The sequence below is a fragment of the Heptranchias perlo genome, chromosome 4 (assembly GCF_035084215.1).
Source record: "Heptranchias perlo isolate sHepPer1 chromosome 4, sHepPer1.hap1, whole genome shotgun sequence".
Classification (NCBI taxonomy): Eukaryota; Metazoa; Chordata; class Chondrichthyes; order Hexanchiformes; family Hexanchidae; genus Heptranchias; species Heptranchias perlo.
In genome coordinates, this window is record NC_090328.1 from 27766835 (window position 1) to 27784645 (window position 17811).

The 17811-nt window shown below is 43.6% G+C and overlaps 1 protein-coding gene across 1 annotated transcript in view; it reads left to right on the forward strand.

Moving 5' to 3' along the window:
- arsb (arylsulfatase B) overlaps window positions 1-17811 on the forward strand; it is a 65712-nt gene that overhangs the window by 29733 nt on the left and 18168 nt on the right. The window contains exons 5-6 of the mRNA XM_067982660.1: window positions 777-1020; window positions 5017-5087. Of these exons, the coding sequence (XP_067838761.1) occupies window positions 777-1020; window positions 5017-5087 (315 nt within the window). The remainder of the gene's footprint in view (window positions 1-776; window positions 1021-5016; window positions 5088-17811) is intronic.

The following is a 17811-nucleotide window of genomic DNA, read 5'->3' on the forward strand; positions in this document are numbered from 1 at the left end:
GTTTGTGACTGAGGCCAAAGACAATGGCTTCGGTCTTCCCAATGTTGAATTGGGGGAAATTGCAGCTCATCCAGGACTGAATGTCGGACAAACAGTTTGACAACAAAGAGGCAGTGGAGGGTTTGAGAGAAGTGATGGTGAACTTTCAGATGGGATGTTAAACTGAGGCCTCATTTGCTTGCTCAAATGGACATTAAGGATCCCATGGTATTCCAAGAAAAGCACAAAGTTCTCCCATTGTCGTGGCCAACATTCTTGCCTCGACCAAGAAACAGATTAACTGGTCATTCCTCTCGTTTGTTGTTTGTGAGGTCTTTCTGTGTGCAAATTAGATACCGCACTTGCTTACATAACAGTGACTACACTTTAATAGTAATCCTTGGATGCAAAGGGCTTTGGGATGCCGCGAGGATGTGAAAGGCACTGTAGGCAGCCTTTGAATGTTAATTCAAAGTGACTTTTTATACGCTTAAAAAATGGAATGATCCAATAATTAGAATTAAGCAATGTAAATAACACAGTAGAGTGGCGATTTAGTGCAGCAAACATTTGAATTAACAGCATTTGAATTAAGTAGCTTTGAATTAAGACTAGTTGTTTAAGCAAGTCCTTCACTTTTTTTCTTTCTCTGTCTTTCTTTCTTGCATGTTTTCTTATTTAATTCTGTACTGTTATGCTTTTGTGTAATGGGATGATTCTGACAAATGGAGTGGCTTAATTTATATCAGGGCATCTCCAGGACTTCAATAATGTATTTTTTTTCCCTCCCTTTTCAGACAATGGAGGACAGACCTTGGAGGGTGGAAACAACTGGCCCCTGCGAGGAAGGAAGTGGACGCTGTGGGAGGGAGGTGTCCGCGGAGTGGGTTTCGTCACTAGCCCCCTGCTAAAGCGGAAAGGCAGAGTTAGTCGGGAACTCATTCACATCTCTGACTGGCTCCCTACTTTAGTGTCTCTGGCTGAAGGAACCACTAATGGTACCAAACCACTGGATGGCTTTGATATGTGGAAGACCATCAGGTACAGTGTATCTAGAATTACAGAGCAAAAAATAAAATGTTCAGTAAAAACATTTGTAGAAGAGCATTCTGTACCTCAGCAGTATTAATATTGCTACCTCACAACAGCAGCCATCCTCATAGACCTCTGAGTAAGGTTGCCAGATTGTGGGCAATTTTGCGCTGTGAGCTGAGCTTTGCAGTAGAGATCCTGTCAAACTGCCAATTGTTTCTAGGTTAGGATTCCAGTAATTTCTGTCCTACGTCTGTTCAGAAAGTTTAACTTGGATGTTGGTCTTGGCTCAGGGGTAGTACTCTTGCCTCTGAATCAGAAGGTCATGGGTTCCAAGCCCCACTCCAAAGACTTCAGAACGTAATCTAGACTGACGCTGCAGTACTGAAGGAATGCTGCACTGTTGCAGATGCTGTCTTTCAAATGAGCCATTAAACCAAGGCCCTGTCTGCCCCTTCTCGTGGATGTTAAAGATCCTATGGCATTATTTGAAAAGCATTCTGGGGTCCTGGCTAACATTTATCCCTCAACTAATATCACTAAGACAGATGATTTGATCATTGCTATTTGTGGGACCTTGCGGTGCGCAAATTGGCTGTGCATTTGCATGTGCTGCAACAGTGACTACACTTCAAAAGTACTTCATCGGCTAGAAGCAGGTCAGTTCCCTGCCTCTTTGGCTGGGAAGCATTGTGTAAGCAGGAGAGACCAGCACAAAAAGGTGGTGGTGGTGGGGGTGGGATGGGATGGGGGGAGAGGGGGAGGAAAGGAAAGGAAGAGATGGGCACATCTATTGAAGTCCTGTTAGGGACAGGGTTTCTCTCAAAGGGCCTGATATTATTTCAAACCCTGGTCTCATTTAACGCACGGGGTAAACAAATAATTACTTGAAGGGGACTTGAAACTCCATTTTCCAATTTCTGCAGAGTCATTGAGTTGAGGTCAATAATTTTACTTTTTCTATCTACACTGGGTTACAAAAATGGTCACTATGAAATGGTGATGCTGGTATATGTGAGAGAATGTTCGAACAGGGATGATGGGTCAACTCATTTACAGATTGTTTTATCATACATTAACTCAGTGCCTCTCTTTGCAAAATGAGAGTCTGAACCGGTATGTGGTGACGTGTAAATGTGGGTTTTAAGGCATCCCCTCTCGTGATATCCGAGCAGCTGAGTTTCGCAGTGTTCTAGGAATGTGTGAATTAACCTTGTTACAGTAGTGTCGGCTGTTATGCTGTAAATGACCTGCTTGGTGAACAATGCTGGGTTTGTTTCTCAGCAAGATTAGCGTATGTGCTTGCTTTGGTATGTTTTTGTCATCTGTTGATTTGTAGTGAAAGTTATTTTCCTTTTGGTGATTGCAACAGCAATGAGACGTTCTGTAATTCTGGTTCTGAATTTGAAAAATAGAAAACTTAGTTTTTGAGGAGGAAATTGCTGTGCAGCTGTAAGTACTTGGTTAATGAATTTTTGGCACAATCTAAACTCTATTTTCTTTCCAATTTAAAAAGTGTATTTTATCTTATTTTGAAGTAATTCATTGGATGTGAAGCACTTTCACATCTAATGAATTACTTTAATAAAGGGAGCGCTGCATTGTTGGAGGTGCTGAGTTTCGGATGAGGTGTTAAACCGAGACCCGTTCTGCCCTTTCAGGTGTTCATAAAAGATCCCATGGCATTTTTTCAAAGAAGAGCCGGGGAGTTCTCCCCGGTGTCCTGACCAGTATTTATCCCTCAACCAAAACAGATTATCTGGTCATTATCACTTGCGGTTTATGGGATTTTGCTGAGCGCAGATTAGCTGCCCTGTTTCTTATATTATAACAGTGACGACACTTCAAAAGTACTTCATTGGCTGTCAAGAGCTTTGGGAAGCCCTGGAGTCATGAAAGGCACTATATAAATGCAAGCTCTTTATTTTCTATGCTAGCCATGCTAGCAATTGATGGGGTGCAGGTTGCCTCTCACCCCCATTTCACTGAATCTCTAATTTCAGTCATAACACAGTGGGAGGCCCCTCAACACATGGAGAGAAAATTGGAAGGGCCTTTAATCTCCAGGAAAGTCATGGACAAAGTTGTGCATCTCTGGGGTTCTAGTTTATTAGCAGAGTTCTTGGAACAGATGATCTAATTGCCCTAGAATCATAGCAAGGTTACAGCACGGAAGGAGGCCATTCGGCCCATCAAGTCCGCACCAGCTCTACGCAAGAGCATTCCAGCTAGTCCCACCACTTTACCCCCGCCCTATCCCCATAGCACTTCAAATTTTTTTCCTTTCAAATACTTATCCAGTTCCCTTTTGAAGGCCATGATTGAATCTGCCTCCACCACCCCTCCGGGCAGTGCATTCCAGATCCTAATCGCTCACTGTGTTTAAAAAAAAAAGTTTTTCCTCATGTCACCTTTGGTTCTTTTGCCAATCACCTTAAATCAATGTCTACTGGTCCTTGACCCTTCCGCCAATGGGAACAGTTTCTCTCTAGCTACTCTGTCTAGACCCTTCATGATTTTGAATACCTCTATCGAATCTCCTCGCAACCATCTCTGTTCCAAGGAGAACAACCCCAGCTTCTCCAATCTATCCACGTAACTAAAGTCTCTCATCCTCTTGAACTGAGGGATGATGCGTGGCCCAGGGAGATCGGAGTAGAGACAAATGAGGTGGGGAGAGGAATTAGAAGGTAAATAACAGATTATTTCATTCCCTTTTATTATCCTGTAGTGAGCTACAGCCCTCTTATTTTTCCTTCTCCTTCTTCCCTCTCACCTCTCAGCACAGCTAAGGTCAAGAACCGAGTGGAGTGTAATAGAGTCATAGAGTTATACAGCACGGATAGAGGCCCTTCGGCCCATCGTGTCCGCGCCGGCCATCAGCCCTGTCTACTCTAATCCCATATTCCAGCATTTGGTCCGTAGCCTTGTATGCTATGGCATTTCAAGTGCTCATCCAAATGCTTCTTGAATGTTGTGAGGGTTCCTGCCTCCACAACCCTTTCAGGCAGTGAGTTCCAGACTCCAACCACCCTCTGGGTGAAAAAGTTCTTTCTCAAATCCCCTCTAAACCTCCCGCCTTTTACCTTGAATCTATGCCCCCTTGTTATAGAACCCTCAACGAAGGGAAAAAGCTCCTTAGTATCCATCCTATCTGTGCCCCTCATAATTTTGTACACCTCAATCATGTCCCTCCTCTGCTCCAAGGAAAACAAACCCAATCTTCTCCTTGTTCCCAAAGCTCTATAAATGCAGTAATCTAATATCAACTGTACACACTTAACAGGCAGTAACAGGCCTCGCTGCTGTAGCTAATTTAATGCTGAGCAGCATGAGCCAGGCTATAGAATCCAAGACTCCATTAAGGCCTGGGCTTGACCATGGAAATGCACCTTGAATCTCCTGATATCTGAACCAAATACACCAGTGACTTTCAAGAGAAGGGGGAAAAAAAACAATATTATTGAGCAGACAGATAGCTACTGTTACATGGTATAAAATCCATAATTAAGAAAGCTGAATATTCTATACCAGAAGTGAACCAGTCCTGTCTAGGTGACCTTAAGTACTGAAAAAGCACTACCATTCGAAGATAGCTCAGCTACATTACCTCGTCGTGGAAGGAGAAGGTACCTAAGGGTCTCCTTTTCCATAGACTTGGCAGAGAAGGCAAAGGCAGTACTCAACGTGTTTGCTTAGAAGGAACTGTGGACATAGCCATCTCTAACAGCTAGAGTACCGGGAGTTACTGTTTTCTAAAGAATTGGCCTCCTGATACAATGTCTGCAGCATGCTCTAGGCAGAGGCCAGCGACCATATTTGTTTAAATCACAACTTTATATTAATGGAGTTCAGTGCTCAGATAAATATCCCCCCAGCCTTCCCTTAAATTGTGAATAAATGACTTGAAGAGCTAATGCAATTTGAAGTATTTGCCTGTATATCGTTCAGTTGTACAGTAAAAAGGTTTTAAATGCAAACTTCATTCACCTCTCTTTCTTTCAGTGAAGGACAGCCCTCCCCCAGAATTGAACTGCTACACAACATCGACCCTCTGTTTGTTGATAACTCTCCATGTAAGTAACATTCTGAAGATATTTACTGATTCTTGGTAAGTTAATGAATGTGCCTATCTGTCATCTCGCAGTGTCCTTAACTGCATGGGATTTACACTGAATAATACCTTCCTGTCATTTGTTTATCACCCACATCCAACGTGCTACAAATGCTACGATGGTCACTGAAGAAGTAAGAATATCTGTAGTTTTCAGAGTAACCACTTATCACCATCCGTACTTTGGACCTGTCAGCCCCCGAAAAGAGCACATGTGCACACCCCTCAGTTTCAAACATCCCCATCACTTCATTTTCCCAATACACCTCTTGCCCAGAAACACATGTGGGCACATGCACATGCAAACTTACCCCTATCCTTCCCCGTGCACATCATCTTGCCAGATATCTCATCCTACGTGTACTGTAACAGAGTGAGAGAGTTGTATCTGAGATAGGGATACCCCTTTAAGAGGTTGTTGACTTTAACTGCCTTTAACAATGCCCAGCTTGTGAGTATAAAAGGCTGGGAAATGATTCAGTTGGAGAGAAGAGTTTGGAGAGGAAGGGACTCTTTGAAGAGAGAGAAACTGGGAGGGATAAGTGGTAAGCTGGAAAGTTGTCCCAGTCCCGTGTATAATGTCAAGACTGAATGTGGTTGATTAATCTGCACAGAGAAGCGTGAAGCAGAAGGAATGGACAAAGCGAAGTGGTAGGACAGAATGTACTACCTGTGACTGTCTGGTGTAGTGTATAATATAAAGGCTCAGCGTGGAGGAATAAACCACACCTGATTGGAGATCTGGTCTACATGTATAATTGGGTCCTGGGTCTGTGTCGGCTGGTTTCAGTACATATTCCATACCCCGCCCCTCACCCAACAACAACAGCACGCAGAGAGGCTCGCTCATCCATTACTTGAGTGTGCCAATTTATAATCCATTATACAAGAATGCTCGATTTAATTGAAATCTGCTGGTGTGCAGAGGTCCAGTTGGCTCGTGTTGAATGATGTAACCAAAGCTAGCAGAATCCCAATCAAGTATTGGACTTTTCATACCATTGGTTCCATTATTGTCTCTCTATTTATACCTTATTTGGAATGAGTGAAAGTAATTTTGATTGCAGGCATGCCTGAATAATAAGAGCCTAACCATGTTAATGGGATCACTTCAATGAATAGCAGTGCCTAAAACACTGACCTGTTTGCTAGCTGGAATTAATTATACCACTCTATGACTCATCTGTGAACAATAAATAGGGTTTAGTCAGTAAGCAGCAGAATGTTGCAGCAATTTTCTAATTGATGAATATGGACAGTAAGCTGCAAAAAGAATGTATGTCTACACAGAGGTGGCACAGGGTTTATATTACCTCTTTATGGGGCCTCCTCTTGCCCTGTCTCGGTAAACTGACTTTGGATAAGTCACCTCTTGGCATGGTTATTGAGGAGCTGATAATTTAATTCTGATAGCGTTGCAGTTAGTGATCGAGTGGTGACACCAAAATTAATATTTTCTATTCCTTACAGGACTCATTAAGGAGAGTTTATAGGTTGTTCCATTCGGATCTACTAAGTGTCTAATGACTCCAGTTTCTGGCACTTAAAATTACCCCACCCCACCTCCTACAAGTATCTAAAGGATTGTAGGAAGTGTCATATTTCATTTAAAACTCATGTCTTTAGAAATTATGCTGTGCACTTATCCCCTATTCATTTATGCACCTCCATCTACTCCAACTCTTTCCCAGGACCACAAAAATGTGGAACTTCAGTCTTCCCTTCCTCTTACAGTCCATGGGCTTTTGCAGTACAAGGTTGGCATCACCTAACCACTTCTTTATTTAGCTCATCCACTTTTCAATCTTGGTGGTTCCTGCACTGTGGCCTTTCAACTTGGTTTCTCAAAATAAACTTAGTTCTGGTTCTGGTGTGTGTACTGTTTGATATGAAATGACTGCTTTGTAAGTAGGTTACAGTTTACAGATGGGGAGAATGTCAATCTCAAACTGGGCTAAATTCGGCCAATTTTATTAATTCTGGAACATTTCAAATTTGCCTCAGTTTGGATTCACATACTTTAAAACTATGTGTGTTTGTTACATAAAATGGGGCTTCCAGCTTCCCATTAATGGCATCGCCATCATGTTTGGTTGATACCTGACTACAGTCATGTTCTGGTCCATTCATTGAGGGCAATGTGGGGTTGTTTGTACATCTGATCCCTTCCTATCTGGTGTTCGATCCCTGTTGGAATTTGTACAGAGGAAATTGTGTGTGTCGACGTCCCAGGCAAGATTGCATAAAATAGATATGGATGAAGATCATGTGGTCCATCCTAGTTCATCCATTCAGGATAAACAAACAGTTTCATTTTTCAAGGTTATTTTCTTCATTGACCTATCTGGAAGTCCTTTTTGCACACTGATCTCGTTGTCTGAAGAATAATTTCCTGACCAGTTCTAAATTTGATTTTCACCACTGAGTCTGTGACCCCACCCCCCCCCCCTTGCTATGATTTAGCTTGGAAGTGGTATTCAAAATTTACCTTTTTTTTTTATACCATTTGCTATTTTATATTCCTCTGATATCCCTAAGCTGCTTTCTTTTTAAGGTTGTGGAGATGCCGGTGATGGACTGGGGTTGACAATTGTAAACAATTTTACAACACCAAGTTATAGTCCAACAATTTTATTTGAAAATCACAAGCTTTCGGAGGCTTCCTCCTTCCTCAGGTGAATGTCAAGAAATCCTCGAACCTTTCGCATTTATAAATCACAGAACAATACCTGGTGATTACAGATAATCTTTCCAACTGCCCGTTGCCAAGGCAATCAAAGTGTTCAGACAGAGAGGTGTTACCGACAGTACCACCGAATATGCAAACAACCAAAAAAAAACCAGATAGAGGCAGAAACATAGAAACATCCGGAAGGAAGAGAAAGACAGCAAATGACCCGTTATATTAAAAACAGATAACTTTTGTTCGCTGGTGGGGTTACGTGTAGCGTGACATGAACCCAAGATCCCGGTTGAGGCCGTCCTCATGGGTGCGGAACTTGGCTATCAATTTCTGCTTGACTATTTTGCGATTCTTTTTAAGGTTGAAGAAGATAGATTTTCCCAGCCTTTCTTCATAATGCTGGAGCTTAATCTGGGGCAGCAATCCTCAGTTCTCTCCCTTCCCTGTACATCAGGTCACTATATTCTTCTAGAAGAACATTTTGAATGTATTGTCAAACTGTTTTTCAAGTCCTGTGTTTTTCCTGGAGTGTGGATGTTGTTTGCTTTTCTTCTCTTCACTCCTGACACCTCTGACGTGTGTTGGGCTATTTAACCATGCTGGGGGAGCAGCTGATTCTGATCTTGCTGATGTCCACACGCATGCACTTTCCTGCGGGGACCACTTGATAATGATCAAAAAAACAAATATTGCCCTCACACCAGACCAGAGGCACTGAGGCCAGTCATCGCACCTCTACTGCTACCCTGACTCAGCTAAGTCGACACAGACTAGGGATTGACCAAAACCAGAGCTCGATCTCTGCTCAGAGAGCGAGATTGTCTTCAGAGAGGCAAGCAGAAGCACCTGGTTGCTGTCTAGACAGCTTACAGCTGCCATAACAAACTGCTGTTCTTCCAGTTCCCAAGATAGCCCTGAGTTTTTCACATCTCCAGCGCAGAAGACAGCAAACTTTCAGCAGCATTTAAAACTACAAGTCACCCCAAAACGTTTTATCATCCCTTCTGCCCTTTGTGTCCTTTACGTACTTGCTGGATTGCTGCACTTTCTTGCCCCAATTTACCCTTCCCTCTCTAGGCCACAAGCTAAGGGATTGTTCAAACAGGCTCGCTGTAGTAAACAGGCCAAGGAATTTAACCGATTGCATAAAATATACAAGAGGGTTACACTGAAGTGCTAAACTGTCTTCATTCCTGGTTCAGATAAGGCTAACATCAATAGAAGCAAACTAGGTTTAATGCAAGTGTAACCACAGTGTCTATTGACATCATTGTGTCAGCTAATGAGTTGCACTATATTAGCTAATGAGTTGGAGACAGGGCAGGATTTAGGGCAGGATTCACAGCAAACAGTTTATTTCACAGCAAACAAAGTCTATTTAAACAGCGCACTACAGCAAACAGTCTACAGAGTCTATGTACAAAGAGTTTCTACAAACTACAGCAAACAGAACTCATTACCGAAGCAGTCTCCTGATAAAAGCAGGGTGATTTCTCCAGCAAAATGCAGTAAGTGGAGGATAGTTACATACAAATTATGTGCGTAAAATCAATCCGTGACTTACAGCTGTGTGGTCTCCAGGAGCGATCGACGTAGGAATTACCAAATCATCTCCATTCTGGCCGGGAATAGTGATGTCACTATATGCAGCCTAATTTGTATCTAACTGTCCTCCACTTTGATGCTAGCACCTATGGAATTGCACCCAACCTTAGGTCACAGCCTTCATGAGATGAGACGAAAAAATTGAGAGAGAAAAATGTCCCATCATTAGTTCAAATCAAAACAAAATTTTGTATCCAGCTGATTACTCTTTTTGTTCTATCTTCCTTCTGAGATTTTCTCTCTTCCTTCTTGAAGATGTTGACTCTCTTCTGGGGTACAGTTCCACTGATGCCACATACCCCTCCATTGTGAAGTTGAGTGTCATTTTTTAAAAATTCGTTCATGGGATGTGGGCGTCGCTGGCAAGGCCAGCATTTATTGCCCATCCCTAATTGCCCTGGAGAAGGTGGTGGTGAGCCGCCTTCTTGAACCGCTGCAGTCCGTATGGTGAAGGTTCTCCTACAGTGCTTTTAGGTAGGGAGTTCCAGGATTTTGACCCAGCGACGATGAAGGAACGGCGATATATTTCCAAGTCGGAATGGTGTGTGACTTGGAGGGGAATGTGCAGGTGATGTTGTTCCCATGTGCCTGCTGCCCTTGTCCTTCTAGGTGGTAGAGGGTTTGGGAGGTGCTGTCGAAGAAGCCTTGGCGAGTTGCTGCAATGCATCCTGTGGATGGTACACAGTGCAGCCATGAAGGGAGGGAATGTTTAGGGTGGTGGATGGGGTGCCAATCAAGTGGGCTGCTTTGTCCTGGATGGTGTCGAGCTTCTTGAGTGTTGTTGGAGCTGCACTCTTCCAGGCAAGTGGAGAGTATTCCATCACATTCCTGACTTGTGCCTTGTAGATGGTGGAAAGGCTTTGGGGAGTCAGGAGGTGAGTCACTTGCCGCAGAATACCCAGCCTCTGACCTGCTCTCGTAGCCACAGTATTTATGTGGCTGGTCCAGTTAAGTGTCTGGTCAGTGGTGACCCCCAGGATGTTGATGGTGGGGGATTCGGTGATGGTAATGCCGTTGAATGTCAAGGAGAGGTGGTCATTGCTTGGCACTTGTCTGGCACGAATGTTACTTGCCACTTATCAGCCCAAGCTTGGTTGATGTCCAGGTCTTGCTGCATGCGGGCAAGGACTGCTTCATTATCTGAGGGGTTGCGAATGGAACTGAACACTGTGCAATCGTCAGCGAACATCCCCACTTCTGATCTTATGATGGAGGGAAGGTCATTGATGAAACAGCTGAAGATGGTTGGGCCTAGGACACTGCCCCGAGGAACTCCTGCAACGGTGTCCTGGGGCTGAGATGATTGGCCTCCGACAACCACCACCATCTTCCTTTGTACTAGATATGACTCCAGCCACTGGTGAGTTTTCCCCCTGATTCCCATTGCCTTCAGTTTTACTAGGGATGCTTGGTGCCACACTCGGTCAAATGCTGCCTTGATGTCAAGGGCAGTCACTCTCACCTCACCTCTGGAATTCAGCTCTTTTGTCTATGTTTGGTCCAAGGCTGTAATGAGGTCTGGAGCAGAGTGGTTCTGGCAGATCCCAAACTGAGCATCGGTGCACAGGTTATTGGTGAGTAAGTGCCGCTTGATAGCACTGTCGACGACACCTTCCATCACTTTGCTGATGATTGAGAGTAAACTGATGGAGCGGTAATTGGCCGGATTGGATTTGTTCTGCTTTCTGTTTACCAGGACATACCTGGGCAATTTTCCACATTGTCGGGTAGATGCCAGTGTTGTAGCTGTACTGGAACAGTTTGGCTAGGGACACGGCCAGTTCTGGAGCACAAGTCTTCAGCACTACAGCCGGGATCTTGTCGGGGCCCATAGCCTTTGTTGTATCCAGTGTACTCGGCTGTTTCTTGATATCACGTGGAGTGAATCAAATTGGCTGAAGACTGGCTTCTGTGATGGTGGGGATATCAGGAGGGGGCTGAGATGGATCATCTACTCAGCACTACTGGCTGAAGATGGTTGCAAACGCTTCAACCTTGCCTTTTGCACTCTAGTGCTGGACTCTGCCATCATCGAGGATGGGGATGTTCACGGAGTCTCCTCCTCCCGTTAATTGTTTAATTATTCACCACCGTAGATGGTGAATAATGACTGGATGTGGCAGGACTGCAGAGCTTTGATCTGATCTGTTGGTGGTGGAATCGCTTAGCTCTGTCTATAGCTTGTTGCTTCTGTTGTTTAACATGTATGTAGTCCTGTGTTGTAGCTTCATCAGGTTGGCACCTCATTTTTAGGTGCGCCTGGTGCTGCTCCTAGCATGCTCTTCTAGTCAGTAGGCTATTTGACTGCAGGGAGTCGCACAGCTGAACTTGAAGTTCTGACATCCAGTGTCCAAACACATGCAAGTCTAACAAGGTCTAGTGATTGAGAATTGGAACACTAGCTATTTTATTTCCTAACTGATGGGTTCTTTTAAGCTCTTTGAAAATTTTCCATACAAATTTTTTTTAAGTTGTGGTTTTATTTGTTTAATCCAAAAATACTGTGGTTGCAGAAATGATTCTGTATATTTCTGCAGCTGTACTTTAGCATATGAGATTTGTATTACATTTTTCCAGATGTTATTAGAACTTGCATATGTTTTTTAAAAATCCAATCCTTAAAGAGGGATGGGTATATACTGGAAAGAAAGAACAAACACACTTACATTTATATTATACCTGATCATATCTTTGGGATGTCTCAAGTGCTTCCATTCAATTAATTACTTTCAAAGTGCAGTCTCAAGGAGATTCATGGAATAGATTAAAATGGAACTTCAATGTGATATCCCGTGCTTCACTGCTGGTTGTAGATGGTGATATGAGTTGCTGCTAATTTCTATGTAGTTCTACACTAACACACGTTTAGAGTATAGAAGAGAATGAAAATTGCACTTCAGGTGGAGGTTAGGAACTTTACAGTGCAGGTTAGGCAGTAACATCACCACCAAAATATAAATTTGTACTTCATGTAACCTGCTTTTTAAAAAAAAAAATAGTTGCACATGCCCAGATAATATTGTTAAACTTCTAAACTTTTTTTTTAAAGTTTTACTTTTTTCCACTGTCTGCCCTTGTTGAGCATCTACCCACCGTAGAGGAGGTGCCAAGGTCAGCATCCCACTGTCTGGCTGTACTAATGTCACTATGTAAGCCATCAGTGCAAGACATAAGTATCAGTTAATGTATTCATAATGATTGTTCCTTTCGTCCCTCCATACTCTGCTGTTTTTTTTGGCATGTAACATATGGCTCCAGTTGAGGTTAAGTTTGCTGCCAGGCTGTTTTAGATTGTTAAACTTTAAACTGAAAGAAGGCTACTGTGCAGTACAACACCATACGGCAAATATATTTCCCAGCCTCATTGAGAAGATTTTGGCAGGTTCTGGTGAGGTGCTACATTGAAATCAAGACTTGCTCAGTCTTATGGCAACATGAATGCAGATGTCTTTCAGGCAGATGTAACTTAGATTGAATGTTTTCTTTGTAGCTCAAGATTCTATAGCCATCCAAAAATGTTTGCATGGAATACCAGCAACGGAACTTCAAATATTTCTTGCCCTTGGATCTGTCTCCTAGTATCATGGAGCCCTGTTCTTTTTGTGGATATGTTCAGCTGCAGAGCTGATCCAGGAATATGCATTAGACGGTAGGAATTCTGTGATGTGCCTTTGCTACCTTAGTACCATTTTCTCCCAAATTTTCTGTGCCCCCAGTAGTTGTCAGGGTCAAATTCATGATACCTCTGTCCTTGTTGTAGTTATTTACAGTTAACCTATTGTCCCAAAACACATTCATTAGAATGTGACCTATCTTTGATATAAGAATATTCTGCCTTACTGTCTGGCTAGTGTTGTATCTGCATTCTACCTTTTCACTTTCATTAGGGCTTGTATAAAGTTTGCTTTATATCCTACTGAAAATTCATTTTCATTTAGCAGTTTCTAAGTCTATTTTTGAGAAGATTGAGCATTTAACGGAATGCTTGAAACTATATTTTTAGAACTTTCTTTCTCTTCACTACCCCCTGCCCCCCCCCGGAAGATTGTAGCCATACTAGGAGCATGAGGTTCCACTAACACCAACAACCAGTCAGCACTTGTTCCAAATGCCCATTCTTTAGGACCGGTTTTAACCCAGCCGTTCAACAGGAACAGGGTGGATGGTTTTTTAAATTAACGGCACAGGCCTCATGAATACATGTAAATCGGGTTCCTATGATACAATTAGGACTCTGACACCACTTTTGCGAAAATCTTTGAAGTTCTGGCCAGTGCCAAACCAGCCAGTAAAACCAAGCCACTGAAGCAGTATTTAAAAGAGCAGTCACTTCCAAGTTATTGGATCATAGGATCTTTGTACTATTTGGATTTCCAGGAGAGTTTCCAGTTTCCAGATTGCTTCTTCCTGATCATTTTTGCTTAACTCACTCTTATGTGAGCTTAAGTAAGCCTTATCTGCTTGTCATGGGTACTATTATTGCCAGTTTCATTTGGAAGGAGGAATAGTTGGAGGTAGAGGATCAGTAGCAGCTGGGCCTATTAGAAGACAACAGGTGAGGAGGGGGTTGCTCCTAGGAGGTAATAGCCAACACACAAGGTGTACATTTTCTCGGATCTATCCGAGGAACAGTGCAGCAGGAGGCTGTGCTTCCCAAGTCAGGCTGTTGCAGACCTCTGCAGCTTCCTGTAACAGGACTTGCTTCCTGCTGAACCAGTGTGTTGTGCTTTGCCAATTGTTGTCAGTCACCACAGCCCTTAACATTGCCACTTGCCCCTGCCAGTCTGTTACAGGGAACATCACCCAGTACACAGCTGCTTTAAGCAGGTCACTGATGCCCTCTTCACCAAGGCTAACCAGTACTTCACCTTCTCCATTCAGCTCAACTGTCAACGTGATCAAGCAGTGGCTGACTTTTCCCATGTCCACGGCATCGTTTATTGTACACTTGTGTTGCGATCAGGTCACCAGCCAGCAGCATTTGTAAATAGAAAAGACTACCACTCCATTAACGTTCAGGTAGTGTCTGATCACAAACAGGATCATAGGAACAAGAGTAGGCCATTTAGCTCCTTGAGCCTGTTCAGCCATTCAATGAGACCATGGCTGATATGTGACCTAACTCCATATACCCGCCTTAGTCCCGTACACCTTAATACCTTTTGATTAACAAAAATCTATCAATCTCAGATTTAAATCCCCTAGTCCTAGACTCCCCAACCAGCGGAAATAGTTTCTCTCTATCTCCCTATTAGTTCCCCTTAATATCTTGAAAACTTTGATCAAATCACCCGTTAATTTTCTAAATTCCAGGGAATACATCTCTAGTTTGCGTAATCTCTCCTCGTAATTTAACCCTTGGAGTCCAGGTATCATTCTAGTAAATCTACAAAGCACTCCCTCAAAGGCCAATATATCCTTCCTAAGGTATAGTGTCCATAACTGAACACTGTACTCCAGGTGTGGTCTAACCAGGGCTTTGTATAGCTGTAGCATAACTTCTACCCCCTTGTATTATTGTCCTCTAGATATAAAGGCCAGCATTCCATTAGCCTTTTTGATTATTTTCTGTAACTGTCCATGACATTTTAATGATCTATGTACATGGACCCCTAAGTCTCTTTGGACCTCCACTGTTTCGAGTTTTTCACCATTTAGAGAGTACTCTGACCTCACAGTTGCCTACATTGAAATCCAATTTTTTTATTCGTTCATGGGATGTGGGCATCGCTGGCAAGGCCTGCATTTATTGCCCATCCCTAATTGTCCGTGAGAAGGTGGTGGTGAGCTGCCATCTTGAACCGCTGCAATCCGTGTAGTGAAGGTTCTCCCAGAGTGCTGTTAGGTAGGGAGTGCCAGGATTTTGACCCAGTGACGATGAAGGAACAGCGATATATTTCCAAGTCAGGATGGTGTATGACTTGGAGGGGAACGTGCAGGTGGTGTTGTTCCCATGTGCCTGCTGCCCTTGTCCTTCTAGGTGGTAGAGGTCACAAGTTTGGGAGGTGCTGTCAAAGAAGCCTTGGTGAGTTGCTGCAGTGCATTCTGTAGACTGTACACACTGCAGCCACGGTGCGCCAATCAAGTGGGCTGCTTTGTCCTGGATGGTGTCGAGCTTCTTGAGTGGTGTTAGAGCTGCACTCATCCAGGCAAGTGGAGAGTATTCCATCACATTCCTGACTTGTGCCTTGTATATGGTGGAAAGACTTTGGGAAGTCAGGAGGTGAGTCACTCGCCACAGAATACCCAGCCTCTGACCTGCTCTTGTAGCCACAGTATTTATGTGGCTGGACCAGTTAAGTTTCTGGTCAATGGTGACTGCCCAGGATGTTGATGGTGGGGGATTCGGCGATAGTAATGCTGTTGAATGTCAAGGGGAGGTGGTCATTGCCTGGCACTTGTCTGGTGTGAATGTTACTTGCCACTTATCAGCCCAAGGTTGGATGTTGTTCAGGTCTTGCTGCATGTGGGCATGGACTGCTTCATTATCTGAGGGGTTGCGAATGGAACTGAACACTGTGCCATCAGCAAACATCCCCACTTCTGACCTTATGGAGGGAATGTCATTGATGAAGCAGCTGAAGATGGTTGGGTCAAGGGCACTGATCTGAGGAGCTCCTGCAGCAATGCCCTGGGGCTGAGATGACAACCACTACCATCTTCCTTTGTTCTGGGTATGACTCCAGCCACTGGAGAGTTTTCCCCCTGATTCCCGTTGACTTCAATTTTACTAGGGCTCCTTGATGCCACACTCTGTCAAATACTGCCTTGATATCAAGGGCAGTCACTCTCATCTCACTTCACCTCTGGAATTCAACTCTTTTTTTGTCCATGTTTGGAGTAAGACTGTAATGAGGTCTGGAGCCGAGTGGTGCTGGTTGAACCCAAACTGAGCGTCAGTGAGCAGGTTATTGGTGAGTTAGTGCCACTTGATAGCACTGTTGACGACGCCTTCTATCACTTTGCTGATGATTGAGAGTAGACTGATGGGGTGGTAATTGATTGGATTGGTCCTTTTTGTGGATAGCACATACCTGGGCAATTTTCCACATTGTCTGGTCGATGCCAGTTTTGTAGCTGTACTGGAACAGCTTGACTGGAGGCGTGCAGGTAGTTCTGGAGCACAAGTCTTCAGCACTACAGCTGGGATGTTGTCGGGGCCCATAGCCTTTGCTGTATCCAGTGCACTCAGCTGTTTCTTGATATCACGTGGAGTGAATTGAATCCATTTGCTACAGTTTTGCCCATTCACTTAATCAATTAATATCTCTAATTTTATGCGTCCATCTATACTGCTTATAATGCTGCCCATCTTTGTGTTATCTGCAAACTTGGCTCTGTGGCTCTCTATCCTGTCCTCTAAGTCGTTAATAAATACAGTGAACAGCTCAAGTCCCAACACATGTCCCAGTGGGACACCACTAGTCACATCCTGCCAATTTGAGTGCCTGCCCAATATCACTACTCTCTATCTCCTGCTGCTCAGCCAAATTCTTAACCAGGTCAATAATTTGCCCCCAATTCCATGAGCTTCAACTTTAGCTAACAGTCTCTGATGAGGGACTTTATCAAATGCCTTCTGGAAGTCCATGGAAACAACATCCATAGACACTCCCCTGTCCACTACTTTGAATTTTTTGAAAAGGTGACTAATCAGGTTTGTCAGGCATGAACTACCTTTTACAAATCCATGCTGGCTCTCTGATCAGTTGAAAATTTTGAAGGTATTCAGTCATTCTATCCTTAATTATAGACTCTAGTAATTTCTTGAGAACAGATGTTAGGCTAACTGGTCTATAATTTCCTGGATTCCCTCTCTCACCTTTCTTAAATGGCGAAGTGACATGTGCAATTTTCCAACCTAAAGGAACGGTTCCTGAATCGAGAGAACTTTGGAAGATTATAATTAGGGCTTTTGCAGTGTTCTCACCTACTTCCTTTAAAACCCTGGGATGGAAACCGTCTGGTCCTGGGGATTTGCCATTATTTTCTTCATTACTGTTAATTTATTTACATTAATTATGGTGAGTCCCATCCCTGATTCAAAATTAGTTTCCTTGGAGTGTCTGGCATGCTATCCTCCTCCTCTACTGTAAATACTGACGCAAAGTAATTATCATGCAATTTTGTGCACAGTACCCAGACAAGTGTCACAATGCATTTATCCTGCAATAGTCTACTATTCTCCCCCAATATTTGACTCTTTCAGGAATGTGGCAGGATGGCTGCTGGGGTCAAGGCATACAAACGTGCCTCTTGACACCCCTCCGCAACCCCACCATGCCTGAGTAGCACCGGTATAGTTAAAGCTAGGGCCCCACCAGGATTATTATTGAGAACACCATAGGGCTGCTGAAGCAGACGTTCAGGCGTCTGGACAAGTCTGGGGGCTCCCTCC